General features: G+C 34.6%; 3 protein-coding genes and 1 long non-coding RNA gene across 4 annotated transcripts in view; 2 read left to right on the forward strand and 2 right to left on the reverse strand.

The window, feature by feature from the left end:
* Positions 1-13879: 13879 nt before the first annotated feature.
* On the forward strand, positions 13880-16259 carry LOC120773777 (protein ANTAGONIST OF LIKE HETEROCHROMATIN PROTEIN 1-like). Its single transcript, XM_040102865.1, has 3 exons — positions 13880-14338; positions 14397-14979; positions 16042-16259. Exons 1-3 carry the CDS (start codon positions 13907-13909, stop codon positions 16257-16259), a joined length of 1233 nt encoding a protein of 410 aa, XP_039958799.1. The 5' UTR covers positions 13880-13906.
* A 43-nt stretch (positions 16260-16302) lies between these two features.
* LOC120773376 lies at positions 16303-17324 on the reverse strand. Its single transcript, XR_005705152.1, has 2 exons — positions 17184-17324; positions 16303-17101 (listed from the first exon to the last, which is right to left on the reverse strand). It is a non-coding gene; the product is annotated as an uncharacterized LOC120773376 (long non-coding RNA).
* Positions 17325-18608: 1284 nt separating this feature from the next.
* Positions 18609-20937, reverse strand: LOC120773778 (the record flags this gene model as incomplete). Its single annotated transcript, XM_040102867.1, has 2 exons — positions 18609-18630; positions 20480-20937. Coding segments are annotated over 2 exons (480 nt in total), but the record flags the coding sequence as incomplete, so codon positions are not given.
* A 965-nt stretch (positions 20938-21902) lies between these two features.
* LOC120773779 (protein ANTAGONIST OF LIKE HETEROCHROMATIN PROTEIN 1-like) overlaps positions 21903-23251 on the forward strand; it is a 33705-nt gene continuing 32356 nt past the window's right edge. The window contains exon 1 of the mRNA XM_040102868.1: positions 21903-22087. Coding sequence (XP_039958802.1) covers positions 21903-22087 — 185 coding nt within the window. The remainder of the gene's footprint in view (positions 22088-23251) is intronic.

Genomic DNA, 23251 nt, shown 5'->3' on the forward strand with positions numbered 1-23251 from the left:
TAAAAAAAAAATATTATTCGGCTTTCTATGTACATACATTCCCTTTCCAAATCAACTCTCAAAAAGATTGGTATTAGTCTGATGCTATTTTGACTAGTTCGATTTTAGTCAGGTATTGAAGTTTTGCTAGTGGGAATGTACACTCATGGTAAATAAAAATACATCTAAACATTTTTATGCGATTTCGTTTGTGAAAATTGATTGATTTTTGCATTTCGCACATAATCCAGTATGAATACTTGCTGGCGTTGAAAGAATTATTTGCTGTTATAAAAATCCGAGTGAAAAGTAAACATTTCACACAGTTCAAAATCTATTTGTAAAGACTTTCGAATAGTTTAAATTTAAATAAATATTTGGATATTTATGTTATTTTTATTTTGTTTTTGTGTTGTTTTAATGTTTATTTACACAAAGTGAGTCAAAGAATAATATTGAAAATAAGAAAATAACTAAATTTTTTAACGTAGATATGTACTTGCCACTTGTAAAAGTAAGATTAAAATAATTTTTCAATAGCTGTACGAAAATAAAGATTTTGTCAAATATAAACAAAATAATCCTATATAGAGGCATGTTCTGTAACATATATACAGGATTTTCCAAGAGGCACAATTTGATTTCTAAATGCCGTTTCGGCCATTTTTAACATATGATATCATGTTCTGTAATTTTAGATCATTTTCATCATGGAAAGAACAACGTTTACAAATCATTCAATTTTATATCCAAAGTAATCGTTCTCCAATTGCAACTTTTCGTGTATTTATGCCATTTATAGTCGTAATAATCGGTCAGCTGTACCAGCTATTCGCGGAATTGGTGAAAATTTCCAGCGTAAATTTTCTTTACATAATGTTTAAGAGACAATAAGACAAATAAGCGCTCGAAGTAATGAAAATATTGTTGCATGTGTTGCTAAAGACCACAATTTGTCGATTCCATGACCTTCCCAAGAGTTGCGACTGTCTCAGACCACAGCTTGGCGGATTTTGATAAAGGAATTTAGCTTGCATCCATATAAAATTATTCTCACTCAAGAATTGAAGCTGTTGGAGCATCGTAAACGCCGTGAATTTGCTGATTTTGTCTTGGAACAACATGAGAACGATAAAGATTTTTTTAGAAAAATCATCTTCTCCGATGAGGCTCATTAAGTGACCTACACGAAGTTGTGATTTAACACCGTTAGACTAGTTTTTGTGGGGTTATTTGAAGTCATTAGTCTTTAGCAACAAACCAGACCCTCCTCAAGCTTTAAAAGTCAATATTGAACGTACTCGTCACGATTTTATTTGTAAGACAAATTTCAACCGATAATATATATAGTGCATTTTAAGTATTATGAACTCTGAATTCATTATCGGAGGTAAGGATTAAATATTCAGTTCCAATCTCTTAATTTTTTGAGTATAACCTATACTTCTGACCGGTATATCTATATCTATATATTGTTCGCACTAAATTTATTCTTATCTATAATTTAGGATCATTGCATTTCCTTGAAGTTCGCCTTGAGAAGATGTAAAAAAATTTACTTCCTTACGCACCTGATCAAAAATTACCCGGACTGACAAAAAAAATTCGGATATTTTAATACAAATCTTTATTTTCGCCTTCAAAATAGACTCCTGAGCCAGTAAATATATGACAACGTTTAATATAATTTTTCATACAATTCTTATAAGCCTCGGCTGGGATTCAGTGCCCTCGAATTTGTTTTTTTCTTGTTTCGGCTTCTTTCTACTGCGCCGTTCGCTAGATTGTTGGATCCTTTCGGAGTCATATTATAAACCGGCGTCTCGTAACGAGTAATGATGCGTCTGATGACTGAAGGTTTCTCAGCTACTTTATCAAGCATATTGCTTGTGATCTCCACTCTACATTGTTTTAGCAAAAGATTCAGATCTCTTGCAGCAAGTTTTACATTGACACGATTCATATCATAACATTAACCAAAATGTTTTAATTCGAGCCATAAAAGATGCTAAGACCTTCTCTCTATCATGCAATATGATGGAAGTCAAGTTTTGTTGCTTTCACCTTTTTGATGTGGTGTCATTTTTAACAGAGATGAATAAACAACTGAGTATAGTTGGATCAGGTTAATGACAGTTGTAGCTACCTTTTTCGCATATAATCATTTTAAAACCTCAGTTTCTATACTGAAGTCCTTACTATAATCCAAAGTCACTCCCAACCTCTTTAATTGCTTGCATCTAAAGACATAAATCGAATTCAAACCAGTTGCCTTCTGCTTCCATTCAAATCCGCAGTTCATTTATATACGCGGTTACCTTCCAACACAATTAAAGCAATGTGTCAATCATATTCGGTAACAGTAATATACATAAATTCATACTAATTTCATGGTTATAATTGGAATCAGAACTTAATTTATTTTTTTTTTGGGCGAATAAGCAATTTATCTAGTCGAGCCACTTCCACGACTAAGCACAAATACAAGTATATGGTATCATTGAAATATCACGACACGCTTGAGTATTATCCTAATAATTCCATTTCATCAAAACAAGCGGCAAATGTCAACGAGAACTATGTAAATCAATACATACGAGTGTAGGCGAAGTGAAGCCCTTTTGATGTAACACCATAGGGCAACCAAATAATGAATGGCATGTGTAATTCAGTGGGAATACTCAAGCTAAAAATACTTATATAAATACGAATATAGACATTTCATGATAATCCCTGCAGGGAAATAGAATGGTAAGGAATTTAATGCCAAAAAAACTGAAAGATCGAAATCAAGTGTTTGTATGGAAAACCTTTTCATTTGACGAAATATCTTCGTCACATTTCGCATGGATTGCCACTATGCATTCTCTGAAAAAACTTTCAGATCGATTCACTTTAGCATGTAGCTGTCATACAAAGTGATCAATGAAAGTTCTTGTAAAGAATCTTTTGTATTTGTGAAGGATATTCTAGCTACGGCACAATCGAAATTAAATAAATAAGCTTAAGTAGTGATGATACAAAGTTGCGTAATGACCTCCTTCCCTTCAATAGAATTTGGGCCAACTCTGAAACATGTTCGTTGCCAAAGTTGTGAATTGAAGTTACTCTTCAGTTTAAAGTTAGTTAAATTTAACCTTTAGTTGACAAATTCTTAAGAAAATGGTCACCCTTGATCAAGTCTTTTGGATAGAACTCTCGAGTGTGAGGTTAGTTAAAACTAAGCCTTGAAGTTATTCCAGAGAGGGTGATCGTCCTTGATCAAGTTCTTTGAACAGTAAAACAAATCTCCGGAAAGAAGAGTTATCTAATCTAATATCATGTCTCGATAATTACCTTCTTAAAAATATATATGCAAAGTAGATGAATGAACTTCATCTCAATCAAGAAATTAATGAGATGACGAATGAAAAATACCCAAACAATACGACCTTTCCGGATCTGGATCCAGATCTTAAAGGGTTTCATGGGTTTCCTTGGGTAAAAAACAGTAATTTCACACCATTTTTTTATATAAAAAAATTAAATCTTTTATTTCAATTTTTTATTGTTACAAACATACACTACTAATAGCTGAAACAGCCAACAACGTAAACCGGCAGCCCAAATCAGCTGATACGACCTATCTTATGAGAGCGCAATGCAAATGATTAGACAACACCACTTCTACCGCCCGTTTTACCATACCGTACAATACCGTAGAATTTCCCACGATTTGGATTTTTCCCGTAGAAACGAGTCAGCTGATTGCTCTCTCACAACGCAGGGTTGCCAGTCTCGATATACTGTAGTAATTATAAAAATTGTCTTCAAAATGTTTGAAATTTTCTTAAACTAACTCAAAATCAGAGTCTAATGCTATTTTTTATAAATATATTAATTATTTTTAATAGTTTGATTTCAATTTTGATGTTTTGTATAAAACTATATATGCGTCTACGTTGGCGGGACCTTACAGAATCTTCTAAAGTGAGTAAACCGTGTTTTAGTTACGACCTTAACTTAGAACTTGAACGAAGGAAAAAGACTGAATATTAGATTTTTGGAATACTTAAAAAAAAAATTGAAAAATTTCAGTGGAAATTTTGCGGTATTTTTTTTTTCAAATAGTTGTAGCACACAAGTTTCCAAGGCTGTTATATGTTATGACTATTGCTCGGATCAACTTGAGGATAATATTCTAGAGGTGTCGTAAAATTTAACAAAACAAAAAAAAAATCGGTTTTACCGTAAACACATGTAACCCCTTAAAATAGTCTGAGCTGTCTGATTTCGCTCTAAAAACTAGAATTCTTAATTCTTGTTTGAGATTCACATAACTCAAAAATGTCTATATCAGCTTTAGAGAGGGTTCCGTGAAATAGTCGATACATGTTCCTCTACATATACATTACTCTAGAATATATGAATTTGATTTAGATGTATGTTTTCATAACCCAAAGTGTTTTGCATTTAGTTTTTAAGAGATGTGTAACCAGAATAAAAGTATAGGGGTTTCGAAAAAAAACAAAATGTTTCGATAAATAATGGTATTAAAAATAGTTACTTAAATAGAACATGTATATGCAAGTCTACTATAATTTTTGGAACATCAAAACTATACTTCATTTGCTCTTCTCAGTATGAAATACTGTCCTCTATCTACTTTCCTGAAATTTGTATCGAATATTAATCTCTTTTTTTGCGTCGAGTCAATAACGTTTTCATAATTCAACCAGTCTATTCTTTTGAAACCTGCAGTGCTGCCAAAATTTATTTGAAATTGTTGCCTGCTATGCCCTGTGAATGGAATACCTAGATACAGTTACCATAGGTTCTACTACTGCCTTGTGTAGAGTACTTATATCTACATTTGATGTTTTATTTCGATTCACTAGAGGACTTACTTCTGAGTTGTTCTCTCAGTCACTTACTTCCACTAGTTGTCAAGAGTTATTCTGTCTTAAATTTTATTTATAAATTGTTTGTCTTAATTCCCAGCAGGGATTCCTTAACTGCATAAAATTCAAACATACTATACATACATATGTATATGCCTCATAGACGTCAACTCACTTACACTTCGTGAAGTTATGACATCATGGCATACAATCAGACACATCTGATACAGTAGCATCTCGTATCAACCTACTTATGCAAATTGTATTTGCTCAGCTGTAAGACGTAAGCAACACAAGACGCATAAGTGACAATCAGCATAACGATTTCACTGAGATTTAAATGGGCGCATTGAGCATACGCTGCGATTTGTCATTTTGTCATGGCAACAACAACAATTGTGGTGTGATACGCCAAACTGGCAGCAGTAAACATAAAAAACAGTTAGACAACCAACAATTACTTGCAACATGTCGGGCGACTGCTGCTATATACACGTGTCAATATGTATATGTGTTTGAACATATACAAGTTGTTGCTGTTGTTGTGTGCGGGTGCATTCGCCTGCTTGATTGCTGACTTCTCGCTGCGCTCATTTGCTTTGATGTGCAATTCTCAAAACTAATCTGTAATTTCCGTTTCCTATCGCATTCACCACATGTGCTTGTGCATGCACACAGGAATAGCAGCAGCAGCAGCAGCAAGTGGAAAATGTCGATGTCAGCAGCAACCCTGGCAATAAAGATAACAGTGCTAAAAGCAAACCACAACAACAAAAGCACACTAGTAAGCTACAATGACTGTGACAGTGTTTCGCTTATTGCAGAATTTCGGCAGTGGCAACATATTTACAGTTAAACACAAATGTCTTATATGCTGCGGCAACATACATATGTTTCTTAATTGTTGTTTATGTAGCTGTATTGCAGTCACAATGTTAACGGTAGGCAGCAAAACAACAATAACAATTCTCACTCGTACAAAGGAGCTCACACAAGCATTGTTATGTGCATATTTTAAAGGGAATTCTCGGCAACCGTACAATCAGTGGCTGACACAAAGCCGGAAAGCTCACAGACTTGTTAAGAGTGACTGCGTTAAGTAAGCGACGATTACTGGTAGCGTTGACTTAAACTATCTTACGCTTCTGTAAATTACAATCTTTCAATGTCTCCTTATGAGTCTTCACTTTTATAGTCTGTGCCGCAGTTCTTCTTATTTTTTGTTTTCGAAGATAGATGCGAGCGCATATAGTGCACAAGTACTACTTTGAGTGGTAGAGTTTGAGCAAGTAAGCTCAAATCAAGATTAAGTTTTTTCTACAACGGATTATCTCCTAGAAGACTCCTTGAAAATATTTATGATTGATAAAGCATCCGTGGACGCTGAAAATTGTTTAGACTCTCTATTCATCAAAGGATAATGAGGGAATAACCTCAGTCTGATATCAAGGTATTAGCTTCAATTGAATATTAGATCCAATCGCACTGATGTCGTAAATAGGTACGATATTCTATTGTTGTAGACGTTTTCCGAAATTTGAAGAAAGGTTTGAAACTACAACTATATTCCATTTTATATAGTAAGATAATCTCCTGCGTAATAGCAATACTTGACTTCGACAAGATCTTCAAAGTAAAAATATCGATTGTAGTATAAGCTACCCCAGCGGGCAGAAGGTAGAATTTGCCCGCGCTAAGGTATGCCTATCGTAGGAGGCGACTAAAATTCGATGTGCACTATATCTGTTATATGCCTTGCCTCAAAATTTCGGCATAATCTTGTCAGAAATAGTGCTATAATACTCAACTTGAATTGATATTATAGACTTTGGATGAGTTTCCTTCTAATGAAAAGACATTTGAAGTTCAAGCGACAAATGTCACCAGTCATTGAGTTAGATGGGTGCTCAGCGAAAGTTACAAGGTTAAATTTGGTACCACGGGGAGCAGTTAGTTCTTGGATTTCGCTCCAATCTGCTCACTGGGTTTGGCCCTTTATGGAAATTTGTGGTGGCTGTAGTTTAAACCTAAAGGCAAGTATAATTGAAAATTCAGTTTAGTGTGGAGTCGCACTGCGGCGGGGGGTCGGACCCACAGCACGGCAGAGGCTTCAGATCGGCCTCGAACTTGACCAATTGGAACCAAATGTTTCTTTCAAAAATAATGTATTCTTTGGAGCGCTGAATAGGCTGTATGGCAGATGGTGCCATTTTGTTGTATCTACATAGCATCCAGAGTCCATAATATGTCTTGAAAATAGGAAACCAAAAGAGTATCTACTGTTTTAAAGATTGAAGTATGTATTTGCATATATTCGAAGCATACTCAGTAATATTTTTTAATTAATAAAATTAAATATTTTTCGACATATGTATATATACGTGGTCTCTGATGGCACTAAAATAATAATCTACACCACTGCTCCACACTCCAAATGATGCTGGCCTTCCTCATGGATGAGACAAAATTTTCTACTAGAAGATATTCTCCGTATAATGACCTACAATCTAAAAAAAAAATCAAGATTTGACAAAATGGAGCGATTGTTGAAAGAAAGTTGAATTTTGCCCACAAATTTTATCAACTTTCGCCTGCCAAATTTCGATTTTTGATTAGAGCAAAAAACAATTAGGAACTAACTTAATAAAGAACATGCCGAAAAATTTAAAAGTGATGTGATCATTTGTCTTCCAAGTAATCACTTCAGCCGTTTTAAAAATTGCTGATTCGAGAAAAACGGGTTTAAAGATAAACCGATGGAGCCGATTGAACTGAGCGGCTACACTCCACAAGGCTGCAATTCAAAAACTATTTGAAACATAAACATAGAATTTTGTATGTTATTTTTAAAGGTGTTAACTATCGAAGTAAAGAGAAGAGGTGCACTAGGTGTAACCCTTAATGCTCAAACAGCCCCAAGATGAAAACTGTATAGTAAAACTATCAAGTACTACAAGCTAAGTAGTTTACTGTTGAAATGAGACTCCATCAACATATTTGAAACCACCATACAAATTAGTAAAAACAAAATTTAACCTTAAGTTAAACAATTTTAATTACATTATTTTTGACCCTTAGATCAAATGGAAGATTATTATTCTGTTCATATTTTAAAATTTCATATTTTCATCTTTGAGATCTTTTGATAAAGCTTCATACATGTTCCTATTTTTAATCAAGATATCTCTGTACATATTGCCTTTACATTCATATTTCGCTTCAACTATTTCATCACCATTGCCCTTAGAGAATAATTCCCTTTGTAGTTTCGTTATTACGTGCGAAATTACACAAGCAACAAGTATTTGCATAACAGCGACTCTTACGTATGGTACATATCTCAAATTCAATACATAGCTAGCTGGTCTATCAGTCTCCTTTGTAGATATTCAAGGACATTTCGGTAATATAAACAAGAATTTGAGGAAATAAAGAGAATCGTACACACAGATGCATTTGCATATAGGAAATTAATTTCCTTTGAGTGCGAAGAAATATTAAATGCTTTGGTATTAACTTCTTCTTGGTATTGGGTTGGTATTAACAGCTTATTAAAATATCACTATTTTGTGTCTCTGTAGGTTTAATATATTTTATCAGCAAATAAAAGGAAAATAAATAAAAGCAAAGAACACAAGTAGATTGAAGGAATTTAACTGAATAATAAAATTTAATAATCTTCAGTTAACTGCAATAAAAAATGCTTACAAGTCCAGCGCAAATCAATGAAACAGTTTGCTTTTTTATCAATTCTAAAAAATGTTTATTCTACGGAAACTTTTACTAAAAAGCATAATCTAAAGAACCATAAAACTAAAGTGTTTTTGAAAATTTGGTTAAATGAATATTGGAATTTAATTGTGTGTGAGAAACTCTAGTAATCAAACGAATGTAAGCTACTTTACTTTTACTTTATTTATTTTTTAGTTTAAGTAATTTCTGTTGGCTTGTTCTTTCTCCATATATAAGTCGATTAGAACTTATCATTAAACCCAGCGAGTTATAGAAATACTAAAACTAGTTTTATTTAGTACAATTTCTAAAAATCTTATTTTGTTGCTCAGTCCTTTTGCTGAGCTTGAATTAGACTTATATGTCTAAATCGATGTCGTTCATCAATGATTTTGATTTTAACCCTCTTGTTGATACCTTAGAAATAATTTTCAACCTTAAGGGATTTCCTGGTTTAAAAACAGCCCTTTTTCTCCTATAAAATAAAAATTCATTAAAATTTGTATATATGTTATAAACATACACTTTTAACGAAGAAATTCTGAAATTTATGGAAAAAAAAAATATTTTAAACTTGACCATTGCGACGCCATTTCCAGTGAGGCCTCGGAAAAAAGATGCGCCCGCGTTGGCAGGGATCATTTAAAGTTAATAAAAAAAAACAAGTAGGTAAAGCCTTAACTTAGAACTTGGACGAAGGAAAAAAATAAAAATTTGGATTTTTGGCAGACATTTTTACAAAAAAATTAAAATTTTCGTGAAAATTTCGCAACTTTTTTTTTTTAAATTTCATGGAGATCGATTTAGTAGTAGTAGTTCTCGAGAAATCTTGCCAACCGACTTCAAAAACACAGTTTCGAGAAAAACGAGTTTAAAGACGGCGCATTTAGGCTAGCTAGCCTCGAGCGCACAAGTTCTCAGGGCTGTATCTCCAAAACTATTACTTGGATTTACTCGAAAACTTAGGACAATATTCTAGAGGTGTTGCAGAATTCAACAAGATAATAAAAAAAATCGATTTTTGGAAGCCCGTAAACCCATGTAACTTCTTAAGTTTTAAAGAGTCCCTTTTCAATGTGGAACCTGTAATAATGTAATAGATTCTATTAATCAGTATCATTCAAAATTATCTATCGTTATAAGCATCCATTTTGAAATCAAATTCACTTCTAAAATGATTCAAAAACTTAAAGAAATATTGGAAGATGCTCGACTAAGAACAGAATACTTTATCGAGAAGGTTGCGTTATCAAATTGCTTAGATAATTTTCCATTTTCATGTTCAATCACAAATCAATCACTGAAATAAAAAAATTGTTTGCGAAAAACCACCTTAAGCCATAAAGAAGTTGGGCCCAGAGCTTTAATTAAAACCACCATTAAATGAATATATTGTAAAATAAAACGATAAAAATTATTAACGCTCATGGGATACAAAGCGTTGCTCTTCTCTTCACCTAGCCAGTATTCACATCCGTACATAGGAAGTATTTTTCCGTAGTTGTAGCAAGAGTTTGTACGATGTAAGTTTAAATAAGCGACATAATTTCCGTCTTTTCCTTCTTCATATTTAATAAAGCGACGACAAACTGCACAAAACAGAAAAGGAAGCTTCGTTCGTAAGCACGTAAGCTCTTTATGGACTAACTACTGACGAATAATTTCCTTCTCGCTTATAAACGCGAATGTTTGTAAATATTAGGGTGTGCATAGTTTGCAGTATTTTATAATTATATTTTTTTTATTTATTTTGAAGCATCATACTATAAACTAAATATTCAACGGTATAAAGTATTACAACGCTTTATATTTGGTCAACAAATTTAAAACCAAAAAATTTATATTTTCATTAAAATTAAAATAAATATTTAAGAAACACCCTAATACATATAAAAAATACCCTCCACTGTGTGAATATTAAGTTATTGCTTTGAAATGGTGTGCGATCCTTTAATTAAATCTGTCAACAGCTATGTACAATACGCCGGCATTTAATATACAGAAAACGAAAATGGAGGGAAAAAGCGAGAAAAACATATAAAAGCTTTAAAAATTAACAAAAAGGTGTCGTAAACTTTTTTAAGCGGAAATTTTTTGATTTCACCCTCACTGGAGTACTTTTCACCCTCGCCCCATTTTATGGCGACCTTCAGTATTCGTGCTCTGCCGCTGTTCATTTGAGCGCTCGTGTTCGACTGACCAAGCAAACGGTATTTCCATTGTTGTTGTGTCCACTTTATTGCCTGCTTTTAGGCGGACAATACGCAATTTAACGCTGACATGTTAATCAATGTTGTCATTGAGCGTCCTGCTGATATTTTCGAGGAAACATATGCATACACATGACACATACATATCTATGTATGTGTGTGTTTATGAGTGTGTTGTGTGACTGCTGTGTGGCTAGTTGAATGAAATGGTAATTTTATGGCTCTCACAAAGGAGCTTTTCACCTTCACAACTTTACTCACATATATGTGTAGGTGTTTACGAAAATAAATATTGGAAATATGCTTTGGATTTAATATTAAATCTGTTACTTGCTAACACATATACACAAACATTTTATTGTTTTTTTCATTTTATTGAGGAAGTATTTTTCATTGTCCTCAGGATTAGTTATATTTGTCGATTTTATTTCAATTTTATTTCCATTTACCAAAGCGACAATTATTTATTGGTATTACTTTCACATACAGGCAATAAATTATTTATGACAAATCCAGTGAAGATTCATCTGACCTTCATGGCGTACAATTGCATTCATTTATATTTATCAGGAAATTGCATCGCTTCTTGTGAAATATTACTTCAATTATTCTTTTTAAATTGAATTTTTCTCCATCAAAGCATTATTTGTATAAATCCTCATGCACAAATGAATATATTGTCTACTGCTGTCTATAATTATAACTTCTATTCATGATGAGAAAAAATATATTTAAGTAAATTTATGGAATAAATGTAGGTAAATATGTGACTCATGGCCATGTAAAAACTGTTAAAGGTTTTGTAGTCTTTGTAGTCGGTTGGAACAGATCGGCCTTATGAAAGTATTTCCAATTTCCGCTTTACCGAATTAGAAATGGTTTGAAATATTCTACTTACATATTTTAGTTATAATTTATATATTTAAATATAGTTAAATATGTAAGCCCAATTTTTCACTTTTTATATTGATCACACTAATTCTTCGCCTCTTTGATCAAAATAAGCATATTCGATACGATGTCTTATATCTCCTTACTTGAAATTTTACTGTGAATGAATGCAAACAAGCTGTTAACTTGCAATTTTAACCATACAAGAATTACATTTCTCATATATGTAATTCTCATTTCAATCACACTAGTCTCCTATAAATTCTGTATTGCTCATACGACATGGTGTGCCATATGAACACATTACATTTGATACATAACTTTGCTACTACATTTGTTGTGAAGAAGCCTTAGTTTTGTTTCTATTTTTTTAGCATGACATCTCTCAAACATATTCAATAACCTTACAGTCATTGAACAAGCAACAACATATTTTTTCATTGTGTTGAAAATGTCAAATTTTGTACCGAAAAAATTTGCAGAAGGCATTATTTTTTTGTTGCCAATTGAGAAAAATTGCCGCAGAGTCGCAACGAATGCGTATCAAGGCTTAAGGCGATCATGCTTTATCAGAGACAACATGCAAAACCGCCAAAACAATTTAAAGGCCCGGAACTGCAAGCAATATTGGATGAAGATGATACTTTGAGTCAAAAGCAAATGGTAAATGTTACACAACAAACTATTTCAGACATGACAGACAGATTTGAAAGATATGGGAAAGATCCAAAAGTGGGGAAAATGGGTGTCACATGAATTAAATGAAAGGCAAATGGAAAACCGCAAAAACACTTCTGAAATATGTCTTCAAAGACATGAAAAAATCAGTTTTGCATCCCATTGTCACTGGCGATGAAAAATTGATTTAATTTAAGAATCCTAAACGGAAAAAATTATGGGTTAATCCGGCACTACTATCAGCATCGACTGCAGAAACAGATCGATACAGCAAGAAGGCAAAGCAATGTACTGTGTTTGGTAGGACATGAAGGGTGTTGTACATATATTATATTATGAGCTCCTAAAACACGGTGAAACTGTTATACGAAAAATGACGAGAATGGGCCAGGAGACACAGTATTTTTTATTATACTCCCGCACACAAAGCGAAATCGGTTCAGGATACAATCAAAGTACTAGGCTGGGAGCTTCGACCCCACCCGCCGTATTCACCAGACTTGGCCCCTCCCGATTACCATTTGTATTCAATGATGGGACACGCATTGACTGAGCAGCACTTCGATTCTTATTCAGAAGTTGAAAATTGGGTGTCTGATTGGTTTGCTTCAAAAAAAAATTAAAATATTAGCTTAGTATCCAAAAATTGCTAGAAAGGTGGTCAAAATGTGTAAAAAGCAATGGTCAATACTTTAAATATTTGTTTTACTTTCCCATTCATAATTATGTAGTATTTCATTTTTACAAAATTTTCATACGGGTACACCGGTAACAGCGTGTAACTTTTAAAGGAATATTGGAAAAACCCAACCAGACCTTTTTGGTAGAGCAATACATCAGAAAATGAAATGCATCAAAGTATCCTGTTATGAAAGTTGTAGGTATTTACTTTGAATATAATAAAAAAAATCCGGAGGAATTGCATAAAAAAATGCAAAAAATCCCATAAATTCAACATAAAATTAGGGACGGTTGAATTTAGAATAAAAAGCTTGTTCCAATAGATCATATTTTAGGGCCAAAACTAAAACTGCAAAAAAAGTCAACTTAGGAAACTCTAATAAATTGTCTAACCTTTTCAATTCTTCCAAAAAAATTCATTAACAACAAGATATTTTATTTTATGAAGTAATAAAACAAAATGAAAAAACTATGCTTTACGATTTAAGGTTGAAAATTACATCGAAGAACTTTTGAACGAGTCGACTTAAGCTGAGATCACACGATTGGTCAAATGTACCGATTTTTGACAAAATTTTTCTGTACAAATTTGTACAAAATAAATTTTGTGTACCGATACAATTTTCAGTGTTCACACGATTGGCGTACTTGAGCCAGAATTTTTCTGTACTGATTTATACACTTCAATAATATGACAAATATTTGTGCAAACCTGTCACATGGTTGGGCTTGTCATCTTAAATAAAGTAGATAGCTGATAAGCTTTGAATACATAATTACATATATTTAAACGTAATTTTATAATTTTTAAATATAATGATTTCTTCATCAAGAAAAAAGAAAATAGTGGCAATTATGTGTATTTGTGTACACTTAATTAATAAAAAGAAACCAATAAAAGAAACACCGAAATTGAAGAAGCGAAGTGTTTGGGTGCTAGATTGGCTTCAGAGGAGAAATACTGACGGGGCGTATGCAAAAACTCTGCGCGAGTTTCGTGAAGTGAATAATCAAAAATATTTGTTTAAAAATTATCTTCGCATGAACGAAGCCACTTTTAATTATATTCTTGAATTAGTCTCCCCAAACATAAAAAAAAGTGACACCAATATGCGCAAAGCAATACCAGCAAATGAACGTTTGGCGGTTACACTTCGCTTCCTTGCCTCTGGAGACAGCTTCAAAAGTTTATCTGTTGACTTTCGCATTGCGCCGAGTACCATATCTATATTTGTGCCGGAGGTTTGCGATGCAATTTACAAAGCTTTGAAAAATGAATATTTACAGGTAGCTATACATAATGACATCAAAAATATAAATTAATGTCACAATACATATTTGCAAGGTTCCAAATAACGAACAGATGTGGATTGACATTGCCCAAAAATTTAGTGATAAATGGAATTTTCCCCATTGTATAGGCGCAGTTGACGGGAAACACATTGTGATGAAGGCTCCGCCGCGGTCTGGAACTACCTTTTATAATTATAAAGGTACTAATAGTATTGTACTTATGGCTATTGCGGATGCGGACTACCGATTTATATATATTGATGTCGGGTGCAATGGCAGAGTTTCGGACGGCGGCGTTTTTGGAAAGTCCACATTTCAGAAAGCTTTGGACAATAACACACTGAGATTGCCTTTACCACAACCATTGCTAAATCGTGACCGTGATTGTCCATACTTGTTAGTGGCGGATGATGCATTCCGCATGCAAAAGCACATTTTAAAACCATACCCTGGTAAAAATTTAACTGCCGGTCAACGCATATTCAATTACCGATTGTCACGTGCTAGGCGCGTTGTCGAAAATGCATTTGGCATTATGGCAAAGCGGTTTCAAATTTTATATCGACCAATTCAACTGAATGAGCATAAAACGACCCAAATAACACTGGCCTGCTGTGCCTTGCATAATTTTTTAATAAAAAACAAGTAAGGAAGGGCTAAGTTCGGGTGTCACCGAACATTTTATACTCTCGCATGATAAAGTGATAATCGAGATTTAATTATACGTCATTTATATATTTTTCAAATACCGTATTTTTGTAAAGTTTTATTCCGCTATCATCATTGGTTCCTAATGTATACATATATTATACAGAGAAGGCATCAGATGGAATTCGAAATAGCGTTATATTGGAAGAAGGCGTGGTTGTGAACCGATTTCACCCATATTTCGTACGTGTCATCAGGGTAAGAAAATATTATATACCGAATTTCATTGAAATCGGTCTAGTAGTTCCTGAGATATGGTTTTTGGTTTGGTCCATAAGTGGGCGAGGCCACGCCCATTTTCAATTTTTAAAAAAAGCCTGGGTGCAGCTTCCTTCTGCCATTTCTTCCGTAAAATTTAGTGTTTCTGACGTTTTTTGTTAGTCGGTTAACGGACTTTTAGTGATTTTCAACATAACCTTTGTATGGGAGGTGGGCGTGGTTATTATCCGATTTCTTCCATTTTTGAACTGTATATAGAGATGCCTGAAGAAAACGACTCTGTAGAGTATGGTTGACATAGCTATAGTAGTTTCTGAGATATGTACAAAAAACTTAGTAGGGGGCGGGGCCACGCCCACTTTTCCAAAAAAACTACGTCCAAATATGCCCCTCCCTAATCCGATCCTTTGTGCCAAATTTCACTTTAATATCTTTATTTATGGCTTAGTTATGACACTTTATAGGTTTTCGGTTTCCGCCATTTTGTGGGCGTGGCAGTTGGCCGATTTCGCCCATCTTCGAACTTAACCTTCCTATGAAGCCAAGGAATACGTGTACCAAGTTTCATCATGATATCTCAATTTTTACTCAAGTTACAGCTTGCACGGACGGACGGACGGACAGATGGACGGACGGACAGACAGACATCCGGATTTCAACTCTACTCGTCACCCTGATCACTTTGGTATATATAACCCTATATCTGACTCTTTTAGTTTTAGGACTTACACACAACTGTTATGTGAACAAAACTATAATACTCTCCTTAGCAACTTTGTTAAGAGAGTATCAAAATGCCAGTTATTTGGAAGGTTTAACTACAGATAGGAATGATCAACAAGACAATTCAGTTCATGAGCAACAAGGAGCAGAGGAACGTCCAACGACATACATAACCAATGAAGCCAAAGAAATTCGTGAGGAGTTCGAACAATATTTTATGACAGCCGCTGGAGAAATACCATTTCAATATAGATGTTTATGTTAAATAAAATTAATGATTTAAATATAATTAATGATTTAAATAATGATTTAAATATGTCTGTAACTTTATTAATATAGAAGAAAAAACAATTCAATGAAATATCAATCATCATTTAATTCTGAAAGCGCATCTATAGTGCACTTCATAATATTAATTTCAAGTTTTTTTGCTGCTTTCTCATTTTTTGCATTCAGTTCACGCATTTGCGACGCTATGTACATGCCGAAGGAATACCACTTGTCTTCTTTTTCTGCATACAACAAATCTGTTGCGCGTTTTAAAATATCTTCTGGCGAATTGGTTGCTGCATCAGCTGGCGATGATGTTGATGCGTTGGATTGCATGTTGATGGATTGAAAATGCGTGTTTGGTAAACTTTCACTATCAGGGCTTATATTTGAAACAGATGAAGTCGTTTTTTTTTTTGTCGTGGTTATGATAAAACTGCATTGCAGTCCAAAATTGCCAATGAGGTTGTGAACTTGACGCACTCTGACCAGACTTTGCCTGTAATTTGTTTTTTGTATTATTGTACGCTGTTTTCACATTCGCCCACTTGGCTTTGCACTCATCAACGCTACGGCCATGACAGTTCGCTGCAACTTCTCTCCATGCGTTCTCTCTCTTCTGTCGGTTTTTATAGTCTGATGAAGAATATTCCCACAGACAAGGATGTTTTTCTATTATTTCTATTTAATTAAAAACATCTTCCGAGGACCATGCCGTTGTAACTTGAAAACGCTTTCTCTTTTTATCTGGCGTTGGTGTTGGTTCTGCAGACATATTGGATATATTTTCGCATATTGCAAATTATCAAAGATTTCATCTTCATCTGTATCCATATTCTGAAAAATAAAAGAACAATATTAAAATATAAAATGTAAATAAATAAATATATATAAACATATCATAAATATTTATACTCACCAATAGATGTAGTGACTTGTTTAATAACGGACAAATGGAATAAAGAGCAGTGGTGCATCAATTGTTTTTGCAGATATCAGTGCTGCCAAGTTTAAAAATTATTTATTATTATTAGTTTAATAATCATAGAGTTGCCAAACAGTAAATAATGAAATTCCAGCCAGGTGTAAAGTATTCATAGGATAATAAAAATAAAAAAAAACATAATTTTGGCTTTATTTGAATTGATTGGTCACTGTGATTGGTCATGTAGTGGCAGATAAAATTATCGGTACATTTGTCCATTTTTTGTATTTACTTGATTTGTACAACAGTTCACATGACTGGTACAACAGAGCCGTATTTTATCGGTCTATCTGCACAAAAATTTTGTTAATTTGCCTTATGCCAAATATTTTCTGGCTGTCACATCTGTACATATAAATGATAAAAAATTGGTACATTTGACCAATCGTGTGATTTCAGCTTTAGTTTTAAGAGTGAAGCTGCTGATAAGAGATGCATAATCTTACTCAAACTTTTCCGATGTCGATAAATAACTAAATTTGACCCCTTTTTGTGGAACATACAACCGAAAGATTATTAATTATTTTCCTTAGAATTATAAGTTTCTGAACATTATAAGTTACTGAAATAGCATGAGCCTTAACACACTGACATAACGAAGTTGCGAGGCCTTCAAATAATCACCAACGGCTTTTCCATGGAAAAGCATAGTCTTACTTAATGCAAGAGTCTGCACTGTAAAGATTACAGCATATGTTATGATATTCCTTTTTCGAAGCTATGAAATTAAGGGCTTTAACAAGACTACAAGGTGCGTTCCAAAGTAAACAGGACTTTAAAAAAACAGAACAAAAGGTTTTTTCGGCAAAATCAATTTATTCTATTCAAAACAGTCTCCTTCTGCTTCAATACAGCTTTTTGCACGGTTCAAAAGCGTGTCGAACGAGTGTTTTAGCACGTTGGCCGGTATGGCCGCCAGTATGCCGGTGCAAGCCTTTTGAATGGCTTCTACGTCTGCATAACGCTTTCCTTTCATGCGCAAATGCATTTTTCCGAAAAGGAAGAAGTCGCACGGTGCCATATCAGGTGAATACGGGGAGTGGTTAATGGTTAAAATGGGATTTTTGGTCAAATGTATAGATCACAAGCGTGGATCGATGAGACGGCGCATTATCGTGCAACAAACGCCAACTTTCACCTTCACGATATTCGGGCCGAGCACGTCGAATACGGCGCACCAAACGTCTCAAAACTCCAAGGTAGAATACCGCACTAACGTTTTTGGTTGGGTGGAACAAGTTTTTTGTGGACAATACCCTTGGAATCATAAAAACAAATCAGTATTGTCTTCACTTTTGACTTCTCCATGCGCGATTTTTTGGGTTTCGGCTCGTCCGGTGCCTTCCATTCAGCACTCTGGCGTTTCGTTTCGGGATCATATTGGAAACACCACGTTTCGTCACCAGTCACAATATTGTGAAGAAAGTTTTTGTCATTTTTGACCGATTTAATGATGTTCTTCGAATGTTGGATTCTGAGCAATTTTTGGTCGTCAGTCAATTTGTGCGGAATCGATAAATCGATGTTTTGGAGATGTTCAATTAAGGGAACGGTTTTGAAGATTTTGATCCATTTAAAAAATTTTTTGAATCACAACGGCACTATCTATAAATGGCCAAGTGTCATTATGGGGATCAGCTTTAATACCAACCATAACTGGAATTCACGCATACATAGTTATGATCCTGTTACCTCACAATAAATATTCTACAGCATTTATTATAGTAAAGTAGTAGTAGTAGTTTGAGACCCACACATCCAAATCTTCATTACCAGCGTCCTTGCCATCGCTTTGTTTTTATTGGGCGTTGTATATTTTACTCAGTTTGAACATTATTTAGTGACCATAACAATAACTAATCATCAGTATATATGTATAGTATATAGTAATACTATTTTCACAATTACAAAAGTACGGCTCAGTTAACATTTTTGCTCCGAAATTCTGCACTGAATTGTCACTTCACTGCCCGTTGCATGCAATGCAATTTTGGGACTCTTTTGCGAATTCATTTCATAACCATTCATTTGCAGCAACAATTTAGTGATATACATGGTAGTTTCCACTAGAATATACATATAAATATTTAAATATATTTCATGCAATTTCTAATTAAAATTTAGTTTAAAGACTACAGGAGAATTTTCCTTTAAACGACCTCTATATGAAATGCTTTAGAAATCCATTGAGTGACTCTTTCGTATCATCATGCTAAGTTTCTCAATCTTTCATTTCAAATATTGTTAACATCGTCCCTAAGACAGACAGTAATAACTTCTCTAGCATCTTTCCATTAACATTTCGAGTAATAAAGCAATGATTTCTATGACAGTTTATGCAGGAGTGAAATCGAGGAAACATGTAACTGATGAATTGTAAAAATATATCCAACTTTGATATCATTGTAGAACTCCTTAATTTTAAACCATGGATTAAAGTTGGAGGCGACTAATCCTAACGAAGTTTTCTGCAACAATCTTACCGATTTTAATATGAGATCCCAATATCAATATTCATTTGTTGATAAATAAACATGCTATAAGTTCCATTGGGTCTAAAACCGCATTCGTGCGATTGCTTGATTACACTACACTAGTTTACAGTAATTTTGCGACTATGCTGTTAGAAGCTCTTTGCTAACTTTTTTAGCACAAATTCAAAGCCAAGACACCTCAAATACACAGATCCTTAGCACTTCAGATTTGTTTAGTGATGTTATTATTCCAATATTTCAATATCAAGAAAACCTCATTTTAAGGTCATCATATTTTGGTGAAAACTTACGTACATAAGCACGCTCTAGCTAAGCGAAGGAGCCAAAAGTGGTTTCCACAATTTAAAAGTGGTTATTTTGGCTTGGAAGACGTAGAACGTTCTAAGCGGTTAAAGATGTTTTAAGGATGTGGAACTGGAGCCATTATTCGATGAAGATTGTTGCCAAACAGAAATAGAGCTGGCCGTATCTTTGGGAGACACTCAAGCATCTATTTCCAATCCTTTAAAAACAGGAGGATGCATTAGAAAGCAAGGCTAAGTCAATTATAGGCACGGGGTCTAAATATTCGGTATCTAGGAGCTTGAACAGTTTCTATTCTTTGTGGACAATTTTTAGCCATAAGATAGCATACTCACCAGGCAATATTCGTGCAAAGTTGTATTTATCAACGAAAATGTTTTTTTTTTTTTTTATTTTGTCGATTGCTGTTTTGTGTGTATGAGCCCGAAATACGCATAGATCCATGATTCGTCACCTGTGACGAACTTATAAATGTCTTTTGAAGCACCGCGATCGTATTTTTTCAGCATTTCTTTACACCAATCCACACGAGCCTTTTTTTGAACGATTGTCAAATTGAGCGGGATCCAACGAGAACAAACCTTTTTTACGGCCAGGTGTTCATGCAATATCGAATGTATGCTGGTGGGCGAAATGCATAGGCATGCCTCTATCTGAAGGTATGTTACATGACGGTCTTGCATTATCAGTTCACGTATGGCATCGATGTTTTCTGGCACAACGGCTGTTTTTGGACGACCTTCACGGAATTCGTCTTTGAGCGAGCGTCGGCCACGATTGAATTCGTTGTACCAGTTTTTCACAGTGCTATAGGATGGTGCTTCATAGCCATACAAAGATTTTAGTTCATCGATGCACTTTTGTCGTGATAATCCACGTCGAAAGTTGTAAAAATGATCGGACGAAATTGTTCACGAGTTAATTCCATTTTTTGGCCGAGATGAATTTTTTAACTCGCTGTAAATAAAACAATTCACAATTAAATGACAAAACGTTCTGAGTTATGTTTCGCTAAAAAATGTCAGAATTGTGTTTAAATAAGCTAAGCCTCGCTCAATATACACATCACTTTACCCGGATAGGTATTTTGAGAACTTCTTAACTTTAATGTTCTAATGTTTAATTATAAATATTATAATCGATATATTTAGGCTAGTATCTATACTAGGTACATTTCTACTCTTCAAGCATTCAGATTTTTATTTTTTAATTAAGGAAATATTTTCATAAAATAAAATAAAAATCAAATCATTATCGAATATCACTAGATTTTTTATGCTTCATGGCCATCAAAAGAAAATAAGTATAATTATTAAATTTTTACAATATTTTTATTGAAATTAATTGTTTAGCGTTATTCTTGTGACCTTCCATGTTATAAAAAAAAAAACATTATTTTATATCTTAAAACACAGTAATTAAAATATTCTATACAGTTATTTCTTTTTCCAAGCGGACGTTGACCTCTTAACGGCGCAAAAATTTTTAGTTCAGCCCAGCCTATACATTTTTTCCGCTTCTACCTATCGATGGGGTCGTCTTACGAACGAAAGATTCTACTTCAAAAATTCCGATTTTGAAACGGTTATCAGACACTAGGTGGTCAGTCCGAGGCACTTTTATGTGGTTTTATCACTATTAAGCAAGTATTGGAAGACATTTTTCAATAACGTGGATCAAAAAGCGGTGTGCCGTAATAAAGCTTACGGACTACTTTCAACCATGAATAAGTTAGAAACGGGAGTAATGACAATTAAGTGGAACGGAATCCTAGAACGCTTGCAAGCGGCTAGTGCTTTGCTGCAGTCGTCTGATCAAGGCCTTAATACAGGATACGCCCTTTATGAATCATTATATGGCTACGTCCAAGCAATCCATTTTTTCAGATATTGAGGCAAAAGCCAAAGATCTGACCAACTGTGAAAAATACCAGCAACAGACATCACGACAAATCAAGCAAAATACAAAGTACGACCATTTCAGCGGCTGTACTACACTCGACGACTTTGTTGAAAATCAAACGCCTGGACAACGTTTCGGGTTTGAGGTGTTTATTGTCATTGTAGATAACGTACTGTCTGCTTTAACTAAACGTATGAAAGCATACTGGGTCCGGCACTCGACCAACTTCAGACCGTTCGCGCAGCTGTCGCACTGGAATCAGCTGTTTATAAATTTGCTGAATGAAAGTGAACGCAAAAAAAGTGATCAGCGATGGAATTCAAACGCAATAGTGTGATTGCTTTATATTTAGCTGGAAAATCACAGCCAGCAATTGTTCGCGAGCTCAAACAACTTAATGTGAATAAAGTTTTTGTTCATCGCACCATCACTCGTTACAATGATACTGGTAGCATCGCAAAACGTCATCAAAAACTGCAACGTTGCGTGAGATGATTCGGAAAGTGAAGAAGAAACTTGAGCGAAATCCACGACGAAGTGCCAATCAAATGGCTAAAGAACTGAAAATATCCGACGGCAGCATCCGACGCGTATTGAAAAATGAGCTCAAGGTGAAGCCTTACAAGTTCCAAACGACTTGAGAGAGCGAAGCAGTTGCTTCGTTTGGCCGAAAGCGGTAAAATTCCGAACATTGTGTTTTCTGACGAAAATTTTTTTTTCAATTGAGCAATTCGTAAACTCTCAAAACGATAGGGTTTACTTGACCGACCGTTCATACGAGAATCTAAGAGGCAGCACCCGCCACAAATAATAGTTTGGGCCGCTGTCACCGCAGATGGCCGTTCTCCAATTGTTTTCATCGATCCTGGCGTCAAAGTAAATGCGACATATTATCGGGAAGGCGTTCCGGAGGCTGCATTGAGGCCGTGGGCAAACAAACATTTTGGTCGGAAACCATAGACGTTTCAACAAGACTCAGCACCGTCTTACAAAGCGCGAGTGAACCAAGAATGGCTGAAAAACAACGTTCCAAACTTCATTACGACCACACAATGGCTCTCGAATTCACCAGATGCGAATCCAACGGATTATTCTCTCTGGGCCATTTTGAAGAGCAAGATCCCAAGTAAAAAATACGCCAGTCTCGAGATGCTGAAGAAAATGGCTTTCTTCAGCATCTCGAGACTGTCCGTGAGTGGGCCAAAATACCGGCAAGTCACATTCGGGCAGCTTGCGATTCGTTTTTTGAACGTCTCAAGGCCATAGTTAAGGCAAAAGGTGGTCATATCGAGCAAAAGTGAA

Source organism: Bactrocera tryoni, chromosome 4, assembly GCF_016617805.1.
Source record: "Bactrocera tryoni isolate S06 chromosome 4, CSIRO_BtryS06_freeze2, whole genome shotgun sequence".
Taxonomy (NCBI): domain Eukaryota; kingdom Metazoa; phylum Arthropoda; class Insecta; order Diptera; family Tephritidae; genus Bactrocera; species Bactrocera tryoni.

Coding starts and splice junctions, on each gene's coding strand:
- LOC120773777 (XM_040102865.1), top strand. CDS start 13,907: ATGTGTATTTGTGTACACTTAATTAATAAAAAGAAACCAATAAAAGAA. Junction 14,339..14,396: donor TGAAAAATGAATATTTACAG/GTAGCTATACAT, acceptor CATATTTGCAAG/GTTCCAAATAACGAACAGAT. Junction 14,980..16,041: donor TGCCTTGCATAATTTTTTAA/TAAAAAACAAGT, acceptor TACTCTCCTTAG/CAACTTTGTTAAGAGAGTAT.